Source organism: Hippocampus bargibanti, linkage group LG15, assembly GCF_051943395.1.
Source record: "Hippocampus bargibanti isolate YZ-2025 linkage group LG15, ASM5194339v1, whole genome shotgun sequence".
In the NCBI taxonomy this organism is placed as follows: domain Eukaryota; kingdom Metazoa; phylum Chordata; class Actinopteri; order Syngnathiformes; family Syngnathidae; genus Hippocampus; species Hippocampus bargibanti.
The window spans coordinates 7,954,839-7,977,754 of NC_142748.1; the positions used below are offsets into that span (position 1 = coordinate 7,954,839).

The 22,916-nt window shown below is 43.4% G+C and overlaps 3 protein-coding genes across 4 annotated transcripts; 1 reads left to right on the forward strand and 2 right to left on the reverse strand.

Annotated features, from left to right (window-relative positions):
* Nucleotides 1-454: 454 nt before the first annotated feature.
* On the reverse strand, nt 455-5,122 carry ccdc78 (coiled-coil domain containing 78). The gene is made up of 12 exons (XM_089015787.1): nt 5,060-5,122; nt 4,793-4,918; nt 4,638-4,724; nt 3,809-4,108; nt 3,681-3,731; nt 3,474-3,562; nt 3,223-3,286; nt 2,541-2,666; nt 2,265-2,461; nt 2,028-2,169; nt 1,829-1,863; nt 455-1,751 (listed from the first exon to the last, which is right to left on the reverse strand). Exons 1-12 carry the CDS (start codon nt 5,120-5,122, stop codon nt 1,715-1,717), a joined length of 1,317 nt encoding a protein of 438 aa, XP_088871913.1. The 3' UTR covers nt 455-1,714.
* A 123-nt stretch (nt 5,123-5,245) lies between these two features.
* On the reverse strand, nt 5,246-22,850 carry ift140 (intraflagellar transport 140 homolog (Chlamydomonas)). 2 transcript variants are annotated; one of them, XM_089015608.1, is made up of 31 exons: nt 22,540-22,850; nt 21,902-22,134; nt 21,591-21,812; nt 21,274-21,395; nt 21,070-21,200; nt 20,791-20,966; nt 20,609-20,700; nt 20,409-20,515; nt 20,129-20,271; nt 19,855-20,058; nt 19,634-19,706; nt 18,953-19,044; nt 18,760-18,887; nt 18,580-18,697; nt 18,073-18,194; nt 17,870-18,005; nt 17,652-17,783; nt 17,480-17,515; nt 16,918-17,132; nt 8,448-8,625; nt 8,169-8,359; nt 7,922-8,017; nt 7,712-7,844; nt 7,439-7,582; nt 7,220-7,348; nt 6,890-7,072; nt 6,616-6,819; nt 6,330-6,539; nt 6,084-6,247; nt 5,840-5,981; nt 5,246-5,741 (listed from the first exon to the last, which is right to left on the reverse strand). In XM_089015608.1, exons 2-31 carry the CDS (start codon nt 22,046-22,048, stop codon nt 5,562-5,564), a joined length of 4,350 nt encoding a protein of 1,449 aa, XP_088871734.1. In that variant the 5' UTR covers nt 22,049-22,134; nt 22,540-22,850; the 3' UTR covers nt 5,246-5,561. The 2 variants fall into 2 exon arrangements, with proteins under 2 accessions (XP_088871734.1, XP_088871735.1); XM_089015609.1 differs by lacking the exon at nt 17,480-17,515.
* On the forward strand, nt 9,427-16,197 carry tmem204 (transmembrane protein 204). The gene is made up of 3 exons (XM_089015610.1): nt 9,427-10,696; nt 11,389-11,544; nt 15,614-16,197. The coding sequence occupies exons 1-3, from the start codon at nt 10,417-10,419 to the stop codon at nt 15,856-15,858; spliced, it is 681 nt and encodes a 226-aa protein (XP_088871736.1). The 5' UTR covers nt 9,427-10,416; the 3' UTR covers nt 15,859-16,197.
* Nucleotides 22,851-22,916: the final 66 nt, after the last annotated feature.

Sequence of the window (22,916 nt, forward strand, 5' to 3'; positions counted from 1 at the left end):
ATATTCGAGTGACAATGACAAAAAGCTTGACATTAGAGTGGACACATTTTTGCACGTCTGGCATTGAATGAGTTACATTGACATGGCAACACAGTTGCAGTTGCATGTATGCATTCGGTTTCTGTGAAAACACTTTGTAATCATGCATCTGACTATTCTTATGAAACAGTTTCCACATCTAGTGTCTTTTTAATGATATGTGTGGAAGTTTCATTCACATCGATTACAACTCCGTGTCCCTGTTGGCACACCAGTAAAGAAGCAACCTGCTTTTTTTTCTTTTTTGATTTTCCCACAAGCTCTTTGGCACTGTGACTATGTTGGCACAGACCCAAGCTGCACCCCCCCCACCCACACACACACTCTACTAGCCAAACACACACACACACCCTTTCCCAGGGTCCTGGGAGTGTAATACATTACCAACAAAATCCCACTTCCCATTCCTCTCAAACCTTTCACACCCCCTCCCCTGACGACGCAGCTATACCCCACCTCAAAAGAGGATTGGGGGTGATATGCATAACTCCCCGACAATGTTCCCATAATTCCACAGATTGGTTCAATTTAGTTGAAGATATTTATCTACATAACTGAAGCCACATTTTCTTTTATGATATGGCAGCTCGAAATGATGGCAATAAACTCAGAAATTAACGGTGTGAGTAACATGGGAAAGCCTACTAGAACACCTGGAGTTTATATTAAACTATACTACAATAATCCTATAGGTGAATAAATATATATGGGCATATACTAAAAATAATTAGAAGAGTGTTTTTGGGTGTACATAACTAATAATAATACGAAAGTTCAATTCAGGGGAAGGAAAAAAGAAAAATGTCTGCACTGGGATGAGAGCATAGAGGGGGAAAAGTGTTCACGGCCGGGCGTGTACCAATCTGGGTAACATGTAATGACATTATTCTCACCAGGGTGACCCCCTTCATTGTGACTGCGCTTTCTTCTCTGTCGCTCGTGAAATTGACATAAGCTTTACAAACATTCCAGGCATTTTTTTCTCAAGGCCAGATTTCTACTTGAATGCGAAGTGAGATGCCAGTTCTCATTGCGTTTGGAGAGTACGTTTTAAATGACGGGGAGTTGTATTTTTCACTTTTCAATCCTGGCACATGTTTGTCATTTTTTTTTCTTGAAAAAAAAGTCAAAAATTGTGACCTGTCAAGACAGGGGATGCGAGACAGTCTCTTTTCGTCAATGGATGGATGCTATAGCTTCGTATTTGCTTTCAACATTTAGCTTGTAGCAGACGTGCACATTTTACCATGACGTCCCTGATCCACTGGTAAAAAGGATGCTTTGATCCTCTCCTCTTTCATTTAGAACTGCTTCATGCAACGAAGAGGGTGCCAAAAGTGCTTAAAATCGACTTAGTGTCACATTGTTATTTTTTTGCGTTGTTTTGGATTCAAGAGCGGCTGCCTTTACAGCAGCTCCTGTCTTTTGTTTTTCTACTTCTTCCTTTGCTCTTCCGTTCATAACTTTGCTGCGAAATATACATTTCTCCACTGTGGGACTGATAAAGGCTCATCCAATCCAATCTATTTGCAAGTGAAAAAAAAAGGATCCGATAATCGATTGCGGAAGCCAAAGTGCTAAAATATTTGAGCATGGAGGATTGGTAGCGTGGCTAAAGTTTCAATGTACCAGTGCGGAGTTCGTTATCTCCTTCAGCTGTTTCCACGTTCACCCACTAGGATTCTTGAAATATCTGCTCCGGTTTTGCCATCCTGCAGAAAGTTCAATTTTTTTCATTCACAGTCGCTGACATTGGGCACATATCCAAATAGAGAAAAAGAATACTTACTTCTGATTGGTCAAACAGCTCGCTGTTTTGATGACCTGGAAGACAAACGTTCCAGAGTTTCAAAATAATATTTGGTTTGAAATACAAAAGGAAAGTGCGCCATGCAAACATCCCCCTCCTCCAGACAAAACAAGAGCAGTTCAAACAATTTACTCGACCTGGTGTCGGGTCACTTGTCATTGACCCCCCACACACACACTTTTGACTTATGCTGCTCAAGTTGCTGTTGACGTTTGCCGGATTCCTCTGTTGGCTCACTGGGTTCAAGGCTGAAATGATTTTCAGGGGGTCCAGGTTCCAGATCTTGATCTTGTTTGGCCAAAATCTGCTGCCTTTGATCCCTTCATGGTGGGTCGAGATTACATGTGAACTGATATTAGTAAAAGTAGCTACGTTTCATTACAATTACAAATTAATGTAACAAAACTCATAGCACCTATAAGCGGATATTAGGGCGTGATGGGTCTTGGTGGTCTTTTGCAGTCTTTTTTTGTACGCCTGAGTGGCAGTGGCGAGCTGCTCTTCGCGGGCCCTGTAGGAAGCCCGGACATCCCCCAGCATGTCATCCACAAAGCTGCTCCATTTGTTTCCATCGGATGCCATTTTGGTTCCCCCGACGCCATCGACGAAATCCTGAAGGGGGGCGATTAAAGCATCGGTGGGTGTGAGATATTTTGGACATCCTTTCTGTTGTGTTTGTGCAGCTACTCACAGTTATGTGCTTTAAATAGCGCAGTAGCCTCCCACGATAGAGCTGATGGAGCTGTTTGACTTGCAGCTGCAGCTTTGAAATCTCCTCTTGGGCTTCTTTTAGTTGACTGAGACAGCACACGCATGTCTTAAGATGAAACAAAACAACAGAAATAAGAAGTGGTCATCGGTTTTATTCAGTGACAGAATTGTTATTTTATCTTATGTGTTTTAACAGCCTCACTCCAAAATGAAACGACTGTATTTACTGCACTATAAGGCGCACGTAAAAGAACATTTTTTCAAATGCTGACCATGCACCTCATAATGCGGTGCCTTTGCATGGAAAACGTTTTAAAAAATGTCAGTCATTGAAGGTGCCCCTTATAATGCCTTATGTATGGAAAAAATGTTTTTAAATATGTAATTCGTTGAAGGTGCCCCTTATAATGCGGTGCGCCCTATGTATGGGAAAATGTTTTTAAATATATCATTCGTTGAAGCTGCACTTATATCTTATATTCCAGAAAATTAAATTTCTGCATCAAAATTTGGCGCATAATATCACATCATGATATGTAATTTATTTTTTGGTGTGTTTTGTCAAGTCTTCTTGACTACGATGGCACAAGCTTGGATATATCAAAGTGAAGCTCACTTTGAAAGGACTGCACTTTACTGTGGTTTTGACAGTTTTTGCTCACCGCAGTCTCCTCAGATGGTTTCCGTCGGCTGCTTTGGATTTGCTTCTCTTTTCCCATCGCCCCGCTGAAGGCCAAACATGGGTTCCAACCACAAGAGAGAAGACCACACAAACCACATCACAAGAGGAAGTCACGAGACCACAAAAAACATCAAATCAAAGAGCAGATGCGCATGTGGGGGGATGAACGTCTGCCATCCGTCTTCACAAGCTCGTTCCGGTTTTAGAAAGACAATCCAAAACATTCCTCACATCTCCTCCTCGAGTTTCCTCCACTGCTCGTCGTGGCTGAGCTTTAAGTTCCCCAGCATGTCTTTTATCTCCTTTTGGTTTCCGAGGAGCTGCGGAGGGAAAAATTACACTTGACTGTTGCTATTCTAAGCAAGTTTGATTATTACAACTCGGTTGAGGAATGTGAAAGAATCAGTTCTCGCAAAGAAGAATAACAGAGCCACGTACCGTTTTTTCCATGCTTTCCTGACCCTTGTTTAAAGCTTCAAGATCTTCCGGCTATTCAAAAGAAAAAAATGACCAAATCAGTCAATCCTTTTCTGGATTCATTGACAAGCTTAACGCCAACGCATCACCTTGACTCTGGTCTGCAACAGACGGCCAACGAGGGTCCTCACTCGGTCTAGTTTCTCGTGAAGGTCCAGCGAGATGTCCCGAGTGGTCTGGTGCTGTTGGGCCAGCTGCAAGGCAACCTGCGCCTGGGCCAAAGCCAGCAGCTCCGCACTTAGATCTTTGATATGGTCCTCTTCTTTCTGCTTGAGCGTGGTCAATTCTTGGTCGCTCTCATCTCCCAGTTTGAGGTTCGACTGGTGTTTGCGGAGTAAATTGTCTCGCTCAGAGTGTAGTTGTTTTATTTCATCTTTTTGGTTCAGTATCTAAAGATGGGGGAAGACGTAACGAAGATGAAGCAACTTTATTGTGCTCAAGGCACATACACTACGCCCAAACATCGCCGATATTTGATGAAGCTTGTAAATTGCCCGATTTTTTTTAACGTGGCGGACCGTCAAGGGCTGCAAAGCCTTCTCTGCTGGCCTAAAAATATCTGAATCAGACTGATGTTAATTATATTTTGTCAATGAATTCTTACTAAATAATTCCGAATTGTTTTTCAGCTTAGTTTCATTACTTTTCCCCTTTTGCACTGCTTCCAGATGTTTGTTTTCGCATTTAAGTATTTAACCAGTCACATTTCTTTCAGCCATCATTTGTAACCAGGGTCAGAAATCGACCTGCACGCCTTCACAATCAGTTCTGCAGGCACTGGAGCATCAAATGTGTCGATTAAATTGTTGTTTTAACCAATCAGATTTTGAGTTGCCAACTCTCTCACAGGATAAGAATTTCACTTAGCACTACTGAAGGCCTAGCGATGAAATCCACAGCCCGCCATCGGCTTTTCACCTTATTTTTCAGCTCAAACGTTTCCTCTTCAAATTGGGCTCTTATCTTGTTGACATGAAGCTTCTCCTCCACAAGCTCCTTTGATATCTGATTGTGAAAAAAAATATATATGTATATTTTCTAATAAAATTCACCCAAAGTAATAAATACTCCACCTTCAGCTTCTCCTCTTCGCTATTGACGAGTCTGCTGGATAAGTCTGTGTTGGAGGTGGATAGATGAGTCACTTTATTCTCCAAATAGTCCACTTTGATGGAAAGTTGCTCATTCGTGTCTTGAGGCTGCAAAGGAAGAAAAAAAAACAATGTCAGCGTTTGCTTTTTGACATTGCTCAGTGAACCGACTCAATTGAAAATTAAGCACAGTGAGAGAATCTAATTAGACCGATGCGATTGTATCAAGATGTAGAACCTTGTACTCACAGTTTTTTCTTGAATTTGGTCCTTAGTTTGATTTAAACATGACCGAGGATCCCGTGGTTCCATGTTTACAATTCCTTCAGTAAGTGCTGCAGAGTATTTGATACTCACTTTGCGTCCCTCGACGGAATGTTGCCATGGTTGAGTACAACACAACTTTTCACAACAAAACCAACCATTTTGTTGGTAGAAAAGATTCAAAACATTTATTTACATACATACAGCAAACAATAGACTTGATTGTATATTTTTTTCATGTAAAATGTGAATGTAAAATCATGTTTAGACAATTAGAATAAAAGTCCATATCTGCACACACACGATTATAGATGAGAAGCTGTATAAAAAATGAGTGGTATAGTATTTTTGCTATTATTAAATTGCACCGGTGAGGACGTCAACAAACTGACATGGATTCTATATGCAGACAACAGCGCCACCCAGTGACTACATGGAAAAAAAAAATAGTTCATTTGAAAACAAATCTGAGGTCATTCATGAGATTTTAGGGAACATTTAAGTCCTCCTCTACTTCATCTTCCTCTTTATCGTGATGTTTTTGGTCCCCGGAATGCATGGTAAGACCCATGTGTTGGTGAAGGGCGTCCAAGCTGGTCTGTTTGACATAATATCTGATATTTTGTGAAGGGACCACATTCTGGAGCTTCTCCAGCTTGCTGTAGGCCTGAGAGAAATATACAGGGGGCGGGGGGGGAGTTAGAACAATTAGGAATTTGTATTGAAGAGTACTAAAATAATAACGACAATAATAATTCGACTCACCGTTTTGAAGTTACCATGTTGACAGTGATGGTCAATGAGGAAACCGAAAACATCGCCGACCCTGACAGCGGCGTCCAATTCGGGTTCCTCTAATAAGGCTTCACAAATGTTCAGTGCCTCCTCACCATTTTCGGATTTCAACCTAGAAGATCAGAGCAGATTAAGAAAAAGAAAAAAAACAACATATACGCCACAGTTGAGAAGTTTGGAATCAAGTGTGTGGGTATGTCGTTTCTATCCTTACTTGCGGGCGTGGACGAATTTCTTAATGAGTGTGATTTTTCGGTGCAGCTCAGCTAGTTTAGCTTCCTGTTGCCCATCTGAGTTTTTTACTTTCGTGAGGCATTTAACCGCCTCACCGAAAGCATCCGCGGCCTTCTCGTAGCTTTGATAGTCGTCAATTTCCACCTTCAAAAATAAAAATAACAAATTCTGTGTAGTTGCACATTGTTAGATTTGGATTATAACAGAAAATGGAACGGTGTGCTACCTGTGCACGGGTTTCATAGAAGCCAGCGAGCAGGTGCGGCGCTCTCCCTTTTGTGTAAAAAGCAACGATGGTTTTTAAGATCTCTGGATTTTTCCAGTCGACAGACTGGAGGTAGTTGGCGGCCATGACGAAAAGCTCCTTCTGACGGCAAACGTTGGCGAAAAGGACAATCCTCTCCGTGTCGCCTGATTTCAACAGTGCCCTCATTGCCTGTTCAGAAAATAAAAAAGGCCTTGACTTAAGATGCTCACATATTTAACAGCTCCTAACTCAAAGTATTTGTCACCTTGTGCTTGTTTCCGGCCTGTGTAAATTTCTTGGAGGCCAGATGGTAGTTTCCTTGACGCACGCAGCACTCGGCTATCTTCTCCAGCAGCTCCTTGCGAGCCTCCTCAGACAATTCTTTAGAATCCGTCGCTGTCATTTTCTCGGCAAACTCCTCCGTGATGGTCAGGTTCTCATTGACACAAACCTCCAGAGCCTGAGGGTACTGAGAACAAGAACACCGTCAAATAAAAGTTGGCGTATGAAGATGGACGCGATGGAGGAGGGATGGAAACCTTCTTTGCTGCGATCAGTAGCTCCACAGCTCTTTTATACTGGGAATGTTGGATGAAGAACTCAGAACACCGAGCCAAGAGAGCCGGGTCCGAGTTTTCATTCAGGTCCTCGGCAACCATCTGAAGCGCTGCGAACTGCTCTGTCGCAAAGGCCACTTCCAGGGCTTTGGAGACGTAACCAGCCTACAGAGTGACCAACAACATGGGGAAAAATTAATAAGCAATTGAAATATGTACTTCCAAATGTTCCAATTCAAATCTAAACAAATGCCGTCCTCTTGTGGAGAAAAATGGAATATGCTAAGGAATGCAAACCAACAGTCGTCATACTTTATGGTAGAGCGAAACCGCTCGGTCCATGTGGACGCCTTTCTCCTCGTAGTAACAGGCGGCCTCCATCATGTCCTCCGGGTTGCTGAGCAGAGCCAGATTCATCAGCTGGTCATCCAGACCGTTCTCCTATTCAGCGTTAAGACCAAAAATCATTTATGGAGAAGACATTTTTCAAAAAGCATCACAAGGTGTATGAACAACCAGGAATGAACTCACTTTACAGAGTCGTATGGCGTTGTTGTAGGCCTGTGCTCGAGTGTAAAAATGGACAGCTTGTTTGATGTCCTCATGACCTTCGTAGTGCCTAGCAAGGTGGTAGGACGCTGCCCTGTCACCTGTATCAATGGCTATTTCACATGCCTGTCAAACACATACATTTTAACTCATTCGCTGAAAGACGATGTGCAAAAATGTGTCCACTTCAGTGCCAGGGTTTTTGTCATTGTCACTCAAAATTAACTTTGTGTTGAAACTCATGCTTTAGATCACCTTCTGAACGTTCCCCATGTAGCAATGAACTCGAACCAGGGAGAGGTAATCTTCAGCCAATTCATAAAAATCCAGAGCTGAATCCATTTCTGATTGGCTCTCCAAATACTGGGCCCACCACTTGTAGAGGTTCCTGTGATGGATTGATTCGTAGTCCATTTAAACAAAATGCTTCTGTATCAATTGTGTGTTTCTACAGAGTAGACATACTTGTCTTTCATCCTCTTTACGTAGATTTCTAAAGACAAAGGGTCATCCTGAAGCATTCTGGGAACGTCCACTCGGTGGGTGTCGGATTTTTCGTAACTGGAACGGTGATTGGAAAAATTACAAGGACAATCCAGAAATATGCTTTCTGTAGTGTATTTATATGAACCGATTGACGTTAACGGGGGTGGTATGTTAAATGAATGATGAATATGTGTGTGATGAAGTGATACAAAAAAAAGCATCATACTTAGCAAGGGCCAAGCTCTTGTCACCCATGGACTCCAAATAACGGGCATAATTATAGTAGGTGGTGCGTAGGTGGATGCGATCGTGATTCTCTGCGATTTCAAGCGCCTTCTCACACTGGCCAGCCGCCTGATAGAGATTGTTGAGAAGGTCGTAGCGTTGACAGCTACGATACAATTTGTCAGCATCTTCCTGTTCGAGGAGAGCAAAGGAAGGATGGCATTTCGATCGTACACGGGTATAAAAAAAAACAAAGACCAACATGACTTTGGGGTCCTACCAGCATGCCGAGCTGAATGGCCAACGCCGCAATGTGGGCCTCGGGTTCCGGCTCTGCCTCGGCCTCTTTCAGGGCTTTGGCTGCCCTGGCGTTTCCCATATTACCGAGGCAAACTCGGGCCACATCCAAGCGGCGTGTTTTCACGCACATGCGCGCCATGTTTTCCCAGACTGCTTTGCTGGTGAGAAGAAAAAAAAATCAAGAACAGGTTGAGTGTATTTGATGAGTCATGGGAAAATCAAGTTCAGGGTGTGCCATTCTTGAATGTATTCATGAATTGAAAAGCATGACGTGGAGCGCCATTCCCGAATGCGTTCGGGGATTGGTGCTGATAAAGTGTTGGTCAGACCTCTGGCAATGTTGTTTCCCTTCCACGAGGGGGCATTTGCCTTTGTGTCCATGTTAGCGCTTTGTTACACCTTTACCTGTTGTTAAAGTGCTATATAGTAAATCAATATGCATGTATTGTATTGTATTGTATTGTATTTTCAAGCTCAGATAACTCCAGACCCATATAACTCAGGAATGAACTTTTTTTTACTAACGAAAGAAGACAGTCTGATGTTTCTAACACTGCATTGCATGTTTATGTTGTCCTAAAACTCAATATTCTGTGGTTCCTGTAATTTGAGTGACAATGACAAAAACCCTGGCACTGGAGTAGACACATTTTTTTGCACATCATCTGGCAGTGAATGGGTTAAATAATATTGTTTTCCTCTGACTTTCCGTTTTTGCGATTACTTGTAGCTCATAGTCAAGATTCCGAAGCCATCTGGTACTTATTTAGCTCCCGCAAGTCCCTCCTCATCGCTTTAGCAGATACAGATGTGTGCTGTTTATTAAAGTTGGGCAACAGGAAATAGCCCAAATCTTTAGGGGCCCACCGTGTTACAAGGGGGAGGCAACAGCATACACGTCAAACTAGCAAAGCCAGATTAGTTTTATCCAGGACCTGTCAGAAATAGTCAGGCCTTGTGTTGCATGGCCGAAAACAATGAAAGAAGCACGCAGAGGAGCGGCAAGATCTAGAGAGTCAGAAAAGGAAAGACAAGAGGAGGAACAAGGTCCATATTTGCCCCCCCCCACCTCTATCCCAGCCTCTTTTCCTCTCAGGAAACACATCCTGTTGCTGGAGGACTGTGGTGGCCAACGTGTTTGTTGCACACAAGAGAGGACTTCAAGTGAACGCCCCCCCTCGCAACCCCCAACCCCCGCCCGGACTGCAGACAAAAGAATACACAACAGTGACGTCCAGGGGTGGTGGTTGTAGGGGGGCCTTTTTGGAGATTGCAGTCACACCAAACCCTTGGCGTGTGTGCACACTTAATGCAACCCTGAAGGAGGGAGCTGTCCGGTGATGACGTGCTGCTGACCATCTGCAAATAATCAACTTGAATATTATAGAATTCGCCGTGAGGGACACAGAAAGAGGGGAAACATTGGAAGGAAGAAGAGCGAGGTGGTTTTCGGGAAACTTTTTGTGGTTGGCGGTGGAGACACTTTTTTTGCACCAGTGACTCGATCTTCTTTGTGGATTTTCTACACTAAAAGTGTAGAATCAAAGTGGTCGGTGGGGGGCGAGTGAAGTGACACAGGAACCGACATCCGAAAGTCAAGCTGCAGCCATCCGGAGCCAGTGGAATGGACCTCGGCGCCCGTCGGATTGATGCGTGCGTACCTACGCCGCTGTCCGAAGAGGAAGGCTGAGGAGTTACCGAGGATGAACGGAGATGTTCTTTAGCTAAACGTCACGACAACCTCCCCCTCTTCGTTTGTGTAACTTGCAAGTGATCCGCTGGAAGGGGAGGCGGTGACAGCGGTGGAGGAGGCCGTTGACAGGAACCACGGGGCTCACGGAGCTTCTCCGGAGGACAGGCGAGATAGCGGGGAGGACCCGGGAGAAGAACAAGAGTCGGGGGGAGAGGGCGAGGGAGGAGGGGTGGCGGTGGCGGTCACCGGGTGTCACATGGCCGTGCAGAGGCTAGTGGCTGCGGCGGTGGCGGTGGCGCTGCTGTCCCTGGTCCTAAACAACGTGGCCGCCTTCACTCCCAGCTGGGTCCTGCAGGCCTTGGAAGATGGGCGCAAGAGGAGCGTGGGACTGTGGAAAATGTGCCCCAGCGGGGGGGAAAGGGCTCGGGATGAGCTCCAGGCGGGACGAAGGGCTCAGGTGGGGCAGAGGCAATGTGAAACCCTGGGATGGGGGTCCGAGTACGCCGGCTATCAAGAATCCCGCAGCACTGTCAAATGTAAGCATTCTATCATATTATTCCACCACTATGGTGTTGCATCTTGTTTACATTCATCTTGAGGTGACACATTGGTTAGCGGAGTTCACAGTTTCGCCTCTGCTTCTTGTGTTTCCGGTGATGCATCAAAAATGTTGGATTCAATGAAAAAAAACTGCCTTAGATTTCAGTCAGAATGGCCAATATGTGATTATCTGCAATCGGTACAGATTATACCTATACGTCACCTGGAATAGTCTCCATATCACAGACAAAAACTATTCCAAAAAGGGAATTGACACCGCATGAAATTCATTCACTCGATTTTGATCATTGGGTGTTTTCACACAGTGTGAGCCATTCATGTAATTCGCCTAATAAATAAAGCGCCATTGACAAAAAGGCCATTGAAGAATATGTTTGCGCAACCACCTGCGCCACTGCCAACTAAGCACAATGGGTAGTGGCCCAGGGTGATTGTTGCAACACAGAGAAAGTCACACGTGCAACATTCAAGCACGTCTTAAGTCAACTCATCATAATATCACAACCTTACTTGCACTATTTTCCTTCATATCCAAAGTCCAAATGAAAGCTTTCCATCACATCCAGTCACAAGTCATTGTTTGTATATATATATATATATATATATATATATACATCCATGGATGCTCGGTGGTATAACACAACTCTCCCCTTCTTGGTCCCTCAAGTGCAATTCGACATGATGCGGGCGTGTAACCTGATTGCGACCGTGGCCCTGACGGCCGGTCAACTGATCTTCCTTCTCGGCCTGATGGAGTTGCCATTCATCACGCCGGAATCTCAATGGTGGGAGGAAGCCATTGCTGCACTCTTTCAGCTAGCCAGTAAGTAGCAAGATTTCCGGAAAAAACAAAAAAATGCAAATAGAAGAAAAAAAAAAGCACAGTGATTGTGAAAATGGTCAACTGCGTCTCCAGCTGTCATCAAAATTTGAAGGTTAAAAATCAGAAAATGGATGCCGTTATAGGGACACTCCTCAAGTGTGCCATTATGGACCTTGAATCGTGTGTTGGGGTACAGAAACTCCCATTTTGCAAAGTTCCCACAAACTGGGAAGAGATTGTGGATGAACGTCCTCAACACTTGACTGATAGCTTGATATATTAACTCACTCCCTGCCAGACGATGTGAAAAAAGGTGTCCGCTCCAGTGCCAGGGTTTTTGTCATTGTCACTTGAATTACAGGACCCACAGACGATTGAGTTTTAGGACGACATGAACAGTAAATGCACCGTAGGAAACCTTAGATTTTCTTCTTTCATCAGAAAAAAAACGGTTAATTCCAAAGTTATGTGAGTCTGGAGTTATCTGGGCTTGAAATGGGTGTGGATGTACAAAATACAATACAATACATATTGATTTATAGAGCACTTTCACAACAGCAAAAGCTGAAATAAAGCGCCAACATGGACACGAAGGCAAATGCTGCCACCCCGTGGACGGGAAAAACATTTCCAGAGGTCTGACCAACACTTTATCACCACCAAAATCAAAACAAATTCTGGAAAGGCGCTCCACGTCATGCTTTTCAATTCCCAAATGGCATTGAATGAGTTAAGGGTCGCATCCCAAGACTTTTGCCCCTGAAGCGAGGGACACTCAGTCGCTTGGCTCTGTATCAGTCTGCGGTCTCCTCTGGGTCTAAATTTAGCCTTCGCCCAGAGCCCATGAGCCAGAGCTGAAGCGGGCCAGGGAGCGACTGGTGGGCGCCAGGATATCCCTGCTCAGGACGAGGAAATGTCTGTGACTACCTGTTATGCAAACCCCCGAGATGAAGAAGGAAAAAGCCGGGAGGGGGGTGGGGGAATGCACGGGAAAGACACTTTCAACGGGGATTGCGACCGTTTGTGTTGTTGAGTGCGCATAGATACTCTGTTGAAGACTATGTTTGTGCGTTCGGCCTAAACAGTGAATTTTACAGACAGGGATGATCAATGAACGTATGTTGACAACGCGGTAGAAAGAGTACACACCTATTTCCCAGCTAAAATTAGACAAGGCTTCCCGCAAGAGGGGGGGGGGTAGCATCTTCCAAGGTCAGACCATATATGGCTAGCAAAGTAGCTTAAGGATGAGATACGAAGCGAAAATGCTAGGCTCACAAGTTTGTGGGAACATTTTTGTGGAAGGGACTTTTGGGATGAACAAGAATGTAGATCGGACGCCAGACCCCCCCTCCCACCCCTGAACCCCTCATACTACATAAAGTTACGTCTGACCCTACTATGAAAGTGTGTAGAAAGCATTTCCAGAGGAATAAGCTAAGCTCTTCCGTTTTCACGTTTTTTTGTTATTACTATGGAGTGGATTTGACATAGGATAACTGGAAACGATGTGTGGGGGGGGGGGGAGGTTGCCACGTCAACGAATTAATCGATAATATTTCTTTGTCTAGTGAATGGAAATACTGTACTCCCATTTTAACTCATGAAAATACATGGTGACCAAAATAGATGCATACTCATGAAAATGTCAATTGTGGCTTTGATTAAAAAGTTATTTCTTTCAAATCACAACCACACATTATTCAGTTTATGGAAGACCATTCACCAGAGTTTCAGCTATTTCTTTCCATTTTTCGTCAATTTATGGCTTTCTCAAGATGTGTTCCAAATGTCCGCCATTTCGTTGCAAGCAAACCTGTACTCGTCGGACAAAGTTGTCAATCACTTTTACACACTCCTCTACAGGACTAAAAATGGACAGAAATAGCTGAAACACTGGTGAATGGTCTCCCATAAACGGAATAATGTGTGGTTGTAATTTGAAATAAAAAAGCTTTTTAATCAAAGCCACAATTAACATTTTCATGGCTACGCATCTTTTTGGGTCACCCTGTATGACGTGGAGCGCCATTCCCGAATTTGTTTTTCTTGCAGCGACTGCCTGCCAGTGAATGAGTTAACTCCTCCCAATTTCTTTAACACTCTGAGGTCTACTCAGTTTTGTTCCCGGTGGTTTAGATAGTCAAAACTGTCTTCCCTGTTTGTCTTATTCTCATTGTTGCCCCACCTTTCCTTTGTGTCAAAACTGTCCACCAATTGCACAAATTCCCCCTGCTCATATTCAAACAAAGAAATACAAACTTTCAAGGCAAACATTTCACCGGACTGTATATTATAATGGTTGTTTTACATGGCTACTCATTGATAGCTATTTTTACTGCTGCATTGTGTTTGATTCCTGAAATCCTCCACCCAGGCGCTTATGCATTCCCCATCGCGCTAATTTGTTTGTTGTTAGACTTGATGTCATCTTTTTATTTATAGTTACCTTCTGTATCTGTGCACCCCTGAGGTCCATACTGACAGCTGTATTTATTATTTTAAGATAAACCTACTCCTAAGCGACCAAAAAAATTAAATAAAATACAATGTAGTCTTAAAAAGACATCACAATTAGCCTATCTGGAATTAATTACATTTTTTGGAACCGTATTTGCGACACATTGCGACACATCCATAAAACCTAAATTGGTGTTTGTCAATCACTCAAATTGGAAACGTCGCATTGTTTGCTGTTTTAACCCGTCTGGCTCCTCATCCAAGAAAAATGAATAATCTCCTGTCTCGCTCGCGGCCAGGGTGGTCTGTGTGAACCTCTCATTTTTGGCACGCACTTATCTCGTCAGTTTCCTTCCCCTTCTTCCTCTTTCCATCCTTCCTTCCCAACACTCCACACCCTTGACTTCGAGGCTCATGCGTTTACTGGAAGTTTGATGTTATCGGTGGCGTAGAAAAAGCCGGAATTCATCTTGAAGGTTTTTAAAAATAACGTTTGCAGACGAGGGAACAAAAACGGCAAACAACTCATTTGTGACCAGCGGCCATGATGAAAAAAAGGATCCCATCTGTCAATGTCATCAAATCAACTCGTGACCTTTTATGACGCAACTAAACTTTAGATACAGGCCCGCACATTCCAGATTCCAGGGGTGAAATGGGCAACGGCGAAGCAAGAAAAAAAATCCCTGAATGGACGTGAATGTTGCAAGCTGACGGTCTGCGCGCACGTTTGGCACGTATCGAAATGAAAACAATCCAGTGCAAGAAGTGGACAAGGTTTAAAAATATCTCCATTTAAGTCATTCACATGTGCAAAAATGTGTCCACTCCAGTGCCAGGGTTTTTGTCATTGTCACTCAAATTCTAGGACCCATAGAATATTGACTTTTAGGACTACATAAAAATGTAATGCAGCGTAAGAAACCTTAGACTCTCTTCTTTCATCAGAAAAAAATAGTTAATTCCTAAATGATATGGCTCTGGAGTTATATGAGCTTGAAATGAGGGTGGGTGTTCAAAATACAATGCAGCTGAAACTGGATCAAAGCGCTAATATGGAAAAAAGGGAAATGCTACCCTTTTGTAGAAAGGAAAAATACATTGCGAGGGGCCATAGCCAGCGCTTTATCGGCACCCAAACATGAAAACAAACAAAAAACGAACACATTTGGGAGAAAGCCATTCCCGAAAACGTAATATTTTTAATTCCCGAATAAATTGGCTTCATGTCACAAAGAGGGTACAGCAAGTGATGAAGAATGAATGACTGTGTCATTGTGTTGTCATATTATTTGTTATTTAGTTTTTGTTTGTTGTTGTTTTTTTGTACTTCAAGATGGCGTCGCGAGAGTGGCTGCCTTTCCAACAGCTCATGTATTTTGTTCTTCTACTTCTTTCTTTCCTTTCCTCTTCCTTTTATAACTGCTGCTGTGAAATGTACATTTCTCCACTGCGAGACGAATAAAGGTACATCCAATCCAATCCGAATTGCTGCTGTGGACTGCAAATTTCCCCATTTTGGGACGATTAAAGGTTTTCTCATTCTGAAATTTGTGAATGGCAATGTACGCTGGCCAAATTGTCTCACTGAGTCATTGATCTTTTGTAGGTTTTGTGCTGGTGATCGGACTGGTGACGTTCTACAGGATCGGACCCTACACGCATCTATCCTATTCCTGTTACGTGAACATTGCGGCGTGCCTGCTGGCCACCACGGCGGCGGCCATGCTCATCTGGAACATTTTACACCGCCGTGACGATTGCTTGGCGCCACGGGTCATCATCATCAGTCGCTCGCTCGCGTCCCCTTTCCACCCACGTCTGAATAACGATTACGTGGATTCGCCGTGTTGAGTAGAAAATAAACTGTTTTTTCACGGCTCAACATACATCCGCCTGCATGTGTTAACTTTTATAACCCATCATTTGTGGACGTCACGTCAACTAGTAAATATTTCCTTTTGAGAAAGACAGAAAAAGAGAAAGAATCCGACTTTTATGGGCGGCTACACACGTAGCTAAATTTGGACCAGGACACTCCTGTGACGCTTAACATCCTGCCAAGCAGAAGATCAAGCTGGACCTTGATTGTTATATGTGCACTTACTCAAAAGTCCTCTTGCATGATGATGAATTGGAGTTGTGAAAAAATGGATATAAAGCATAATAACAGAATACCTCGGGTTTTTTTTACCCCTGCGTCTTCCTGTCAATTTTTCAGCATATCTAAATATTACGTTGATATATATTTAGTAGGTCAGGACAATTTAATCAGCCTAGCAAAGTTTATGATAGGTATAGGCAATATTTAATAGGATTTCAATGCAAAATGGGAAAATTACGTCAAGCATTATTTGCAATGATAAACATCTGTCAAGAATCCCTGTGAATCTTTCAAAGACGCCGAGTTAATGAATATAAATATTATTTAATAACGACAATACATTTTAGAGGTAAGCGTGGTGATTCTGTTGTTTTAAGATTCTACATCACGAATGTTTTTAGATCATTGTACCTTCTGTTGTGATGTTTTAGATTACACCGTATTCTAAATATAGATCTTGGACTATTCATATGACCCCCCTCTTCAGTCTAAATTGCAACATGAAGGCTATAAGACAGTTAAGTGGGTGATAACCCTGCAGGTCAAGGACGACATGAATGAGAGGAAATTGCAGAGTCTGGAAAACAGACATTCCAGTCTGTATCTGATATTGCTGCTTCATTTCCGAGGAATTCTATGAAGAATTTTTAACAATGACACTAAAGCCCGAGTGGACATGCATTTATGTTAATAAGACACATGTTTAAAAATGTAATGATATATTGAGACATTCATAGGGATGTTGGACTTTGGAGTATCTACCGCATTGTACGAGATGACCACCGAGCTGACCCACCTTGACTTCTTACCTCTTGATGAGTTTAATGGACTTGAACGCTTCGTCCATGTGGCCGACGGTGAGGTAGAAGCTGAAGTTGAGCATGGCGTCGCGTGTGGATTTGTCACAGTTTTCCAAGCCTTCAAAGTCCCTGAGCGCTCGCCTGGAGACCATTTGCGGGAAGAGGGCGACGGATCCTCGTGACGGCTGGCTCTGATTTGCTGGCGCTGATGTGGCGGAAACTTCCTTTAGAAACGCGGTGAATAAATAAGAGTGAATTGAAGATTATGTCACAACACAAGAAAATGCTAGGGAAGGGCTACTGGAATATTTTACATTTATTTGGGTTTAAATCAACACATGTATTTCAAAAATCCATTTGTTGTAGGACTACAACAAAATGATAAAAAACTAAAGTGCTTTGAATACTTCCTGGATGCGCTTTGTACATTGGAAGAGTGGATGGGGGTCAAGCAAACTACAGCGTTGGAATTAACAACAACGCTATATTCATCACAAGAGGGATATTTTAGTGCTGCCAGAAATAACAAAATGTTGAGTTTTCTGAAGGAAAGGCGCACACAGGCACTTACTTCTGATTGAAAGACACCACCCCTCCGAAATAATAGCTTGGGCATGTTAGACCAAACAAAAGTGGCGCATTAGTCGTTGTGGCGGGTGCAAAGGAAACTATATGCTTCACAACATGTTTCCATTCCACACAGAATCAGCAGCAAAGCAAATCATGAATTTGCCCAACCTCACCTTGCAGCTGAAATAATAATAAGGCACGTCGAGAGCAAGGAGGGCCTGCAGTCCTGCCGGTTTGGGGTAGCAGTCCTGCAAAAGGAGGCCATGTTCCTGAGTACAGAAAAGCGTGACCACCGACACATCCACCTGGAAAGCAAAGAAAGGACGTGCAAAGTCATGATTAAAATCATTACTGAAACAAAAGCGGAGAATTATTTCAACGTTATCTTTACCGTGTCCCAGTAACCAGATGAAGACGTTTCAGAGCTAACCGGCACGGTCTCACATACAAAGAGTCGAGCTTCGCTCTCGTCCCAAAAGTGCGACACGGGGCATCGGCCGCTAAGCTCGGTCTCCTGAAACTGCTGTCTAAAGCCCAAAACGCAAACGGATTTAAAAAATGTTACGTAATATGGTGTAAGTGCATCTTGCTTACCTTTCACTGTCTTCTGGTTGTGAGATACCACTGGATGGTCTGCCGGTGAAAAAGTCAAAGTGCGTCACTGTGTCCATTTCGATGTCATAGAAGTACACTTTTTGGTCAGGTCGACCGTTCACCTAAAGAGGAGTTGTCAATATTCAATAAACCATTTTTAAAAATGTACACTTTGTAAAATCGGAGACATAACTGGGGTACAAACACTGCCTATATTAATGAAAATGTTTCTTCAGCCGTCATCTGTACTTTGCTCCTCATCCAAAGAGCTTCGTCAGCGAACTAAAGTTGTGCTGGCAACTCTGGCCCTATGTATAACTCTAATGGACAGACCTCTGCTCTGATAGGTCCCTGCTCTAAAGTTGGGGAATTATTGAGTAGATTATTCCCTAAAACTAATCTGATTACTTTTTTTGTTCTGCCTGATTCCCTCTAATGTTCTACGCCTGGCTCTGATTGCTCGATTAAGCAATCAACACGACAACTAAATGGTCGTTATGCATTTACCTGCGTGATTAAGATGCTGACTTGGCTGCCGTTGGCGTTACACTTGACTGAACGCAAGGCTCCCAGATTGGGAATCTGGTCAGTTAGGTTCTTTGCGTTGCAGTGAGCTTTAGCATCTCTATAAAAAAAAACACATTGATAAACACATATATGGATTATGGATTTGATTGGTGAACAAACCTTCGGGTCAGATCAAAAACTCTGATATGTGACGTGTCTGTGCCGACCACCAGGTAAGACTGGCATACACTGAGGAGCACTGGGTTGCCTTCCGCTTTGGAAAAATTCAACAGCTGTTTCACTGTGCCCTAAAATAGGAGAAATGGGACAATTAGGAAATGATTTTACAGCTTCCTAAAGAGGCTCAACAAACCTGCGGTGTGCGAATCTGGACTCGGTTCGGTTCCACGGTGTAAAGGTTGTCACCATGTACAGCTACTACATGAGAGTCGCAAGGGAACGATCCTGCAGGTATCAGCAAAAAATACAGAATAAAAAAAAAAGATATTTATCTTCTTTTCATTGACAAAATTAGGCGGGTGAATGTGTCAAGACGCCATTTGTGTACTTTTGAGAGCATGTTAACTCATTCACTGCCAGAGAATGTGCAAAAATGTGTCCACTTCAGTGCCAGGGTTTTTGTCATTTTCACACAAATTGCAGGACCCACAGAATATTGAGTTTCAGGACTACATAAACATTCAATACAGCGTTAGAAACCTAAGACTTTCTTCTTTCATCAGTAAAAAAAGAGTTAATTCCTAAGTTATATTGGTCTGGAGTTATTTGCGCTTGAAAAGGGGGTCGACTGTACAAAATAAAATAAAATACATATTGATTTATATGGCGCTTTAACAACATCTGAAGATGTAACAAAGCGCTAACATGGGCAAAAGGCAAATGCTGCCAGAGGTCTGATCAGCGCTTTAACGGCAAGAAAAAACGAAACCTGGACAAATTCAGGAATGGCGCTCTACGTCATAGTTTCAATTCCAGAATAAATTCAGCATTGGCAGCGAATGAGTTAAGTTATAAGTGGAGCAAATGAGTGTACCTTTATTATGTAGGGCAGCGCCTGACATCTCAAAGACGGTGACCTGTTTGCCGCTCCAAACCGTCGCAGAATCCTGTCGGCAAAATTAGTCCTGATATGACATTTTTAATACATCTTGCATTTTGGTTTCATCTGTATTCACTGGCAATGGACAAGCCGCTTGATGTACAATTTGTCTGGATCAGATTCAGTTCCAACGTCAACCCCCTTCCGCTACTGACCTTGGTCACACAGACTCCCTTGATGTGCATTTCGGATTGCAAAGCCAAGTGCAGGCCCGTATGGAACTGGGTGATGCTTAGCTGGGTCGGCGTCAACTGCACGGCCGCCACCTGCTGGTTGCAGTGGGCTGACATGACGTGTTCGTGCAGGATGACCACCGTGGCGGAATTGTTGGCTGCCAGTAGATTCAGACTTGTACCCCACTGTAAAACGAGTCTGTTTCAAATATTTCTGTGCAAAAGAACAAGATTAAAAAAAAAACGTGTTATGTACCTGCAGTTGTGTGACGTTTCCTTCGATTTCCGTGGGAGTTTGAAGCTTCCATTGGGCTTTTGTGTCACTTCTGGTGCGGTCGAGATGCACCGCCATTTTCCACATCGCTATCCGTCCGTGACTGGTGCCAGCGGCAAGAATTTCTGGAAACAAGAAATGTGAGATGATGAATTGCATATGATAGTACTCTGTGTACTTTATTTATATAAAACGGATAGTGTATGTCACATAATAATTCAAATACTGTACAATATAGATTTTTTATTTGTTAAACATCAACCTTTCCCAGCACAGTAGGAAACACAGTTGATCATCTCGCCCCTCTCAAATCCAAGAGTCTCATCAAGAGACAACGCGTAGTTTTCGTTTCGCTCTAGATCCCACAACCTACAAAAGCAAAATCGGGATAGAACAACATATAAATGGTCAGTAAACGTGTGTCAAGTTTTGCTTTGTTTGTTGAGCGTACGGTATGCTAACCTGATGATTTGCTCTCCTGTGGCTGTGATAACGAGACCATTTTGTGCCCATACAATGTCGACGCTTTGGCCACTCTTACTGCTCAGTTTGACCTTGAAATGTGTTTTTTTTTTTTAAAGAGAACAATGTGTTTACAACAGGCATAAAGAAGGATGTTTTTTTTTTTTGTCTTTGAAGCACACCTTTTGAAATTCCTGGGCGGCACCCTCTGGTCCAAGAATATACTGTGACAGCATCATCGTGTCAGTGATGACTGTAAGCACCTCCCTGGTTTCCAGGTAGAACATTTTCTTGATGGCGCCGTCCATACTGAGGAGCATGCTTGTTTTGCCATTCTCGTCCACGCTGTGTACATTACCTGTAAAATATGTTTTCGATCAGCGAGGATTATTTCAAAAAGTACACATTTCATATAGGCGCACCCTCCGAAATGCATTTAGAAACACATTTTTTGTTCTTACCATCTGCGGTGCTGACATAGAAAGCAAGGCCCTCCTGCGGCCCCATTTTGAGAGGCGCCCCTTTCCAACTGAACATATCCAAAGCGTTCTCATCGCCACTCACTGATGCACGGGCCAGCATTTTCACATCACTGCAAAATAATCATTATTAGAATAAATATGTATAATTCAGAATAAATCAATAAAATAGCCACGTTTACTCACTCTCCGGGCAAACTTGGTTTGAATAAGCAGCAAGTTATGGAGGAGTTGTATGCATGCTTCACTTGATGATTCCCTTGGAGTCTCCCTCTGGCATCCACCTTCCAAACAGCTAAAGCTCCACTCTGATATTAGATAAACGCAAGAGATTTTTAAGTGGTGATTTTCAGGTCTTCGACTGCTGCCATCCTAGGATCTTCATTTCCATCTGTTGCCAAGTCACATGTACAACATATTGTACAAGTAAATGTACCAAAATTAACAGATGTCTACCTCTGTCTTACAGAAAATTAGTTTTTGATGTTCTTAAAAGACATTACCTGGTCCCCAGTTACTAAGCGAGTCCCCGAGCTACTCCACTCCAACAGTGTGATGCGTGTGGCGTGCGTGCTCGGAAGGACATTTTGATCCCCGGAAGGGTGTAACAGAAGCAGCACCTCGCCATTCTCCCAGCCCTGAGCCAACACTGGCTTTATGGGATGCCAGCAAAGCATTGTGGGTCGGTGAGGACGCTCAACATGACAGCTCTCCACATGCTCTCCCTGCATTTGGAGGATTTGTTACGATGCGTCGGCAGGCTGACATAAAAAAAAACATCGCTATTTGACAAACAAAACACATTGCAATTTACCTGCTGTAAGTAGATGTTGACATTTCCTCCAGTGTTGGAGTTTCGTGAAGCCACAGCCAGTAAGGACAGAGCAGAGTGCCACATCAACTGAGAGGGCTCCTCACAATTTTCAGGGGTCTCAACACGGTGGTCGAAATACACCGCCATGTCCACAGTGTTAGGGTAGGTTGGAAAGATGGGTGATAAATGACACACCTACTCCACACAGGAGGGCACCAACTGAGCTTGGACCCCTGAAAGTTTGAGGAAGAGACACAATTGGGCGCTGCACTGATGGGTCACTTGAGCATCCTTTTGCTACTGGCTTGTTACCCCATAATTGATTCGATAGCGTTATGCACGATGCAATGATGCAATGATGCATGAGACCGTTTTGATAACATTGAACGACACGACGAAACCATGGGTGTAGTGGGCTGTGCAGGGGCTGTGAAATCGATACGATTTCATGGGGTGAGTTGACAATTTAAAGTAGCAAAACAATCCCTTTACACAGTTGGTGAATAACGACAAGATTTTTCACGGAACTCTTTAACGTCTCCACGGGGGCTAATTTGTGCAAACGCTTCACGACTTACATTAATTCGTTCTCACTGTCTTGCACGTCAGATATTTTTAATGCAAAGGAAAAAACATACCCTCCAAGGCGGCTTTCCTTCCAAACGGTGTTACCGATGTGTTAGCTACATCTAGGTAGCGAGCTCAGCAAAATCACTACAGGCGGCATCCATTTTGGATTTCCCAACATCGGCTAGCTTGGATTCATATTTCAAATTTAGTTTAAGGCTTCATCGGCGCTCTTCGAAACAACAAGACGGGGCGAGGATTTATCTTTAAAGGCTTGCCTACACTACCCAATTTTCTCTTAATTTCCATCCATTCTTGGAAAAACGCTTTGCCCCGTGTGGCTGCAAGAGCGTCTCTGACAGTTGCCCCTAACAACATCCGAGGTTGCATTGGAGGAGGAGTTACGGAAATTAACGAACAGAGCCGAAATGTGACGAGTCATTTTCTA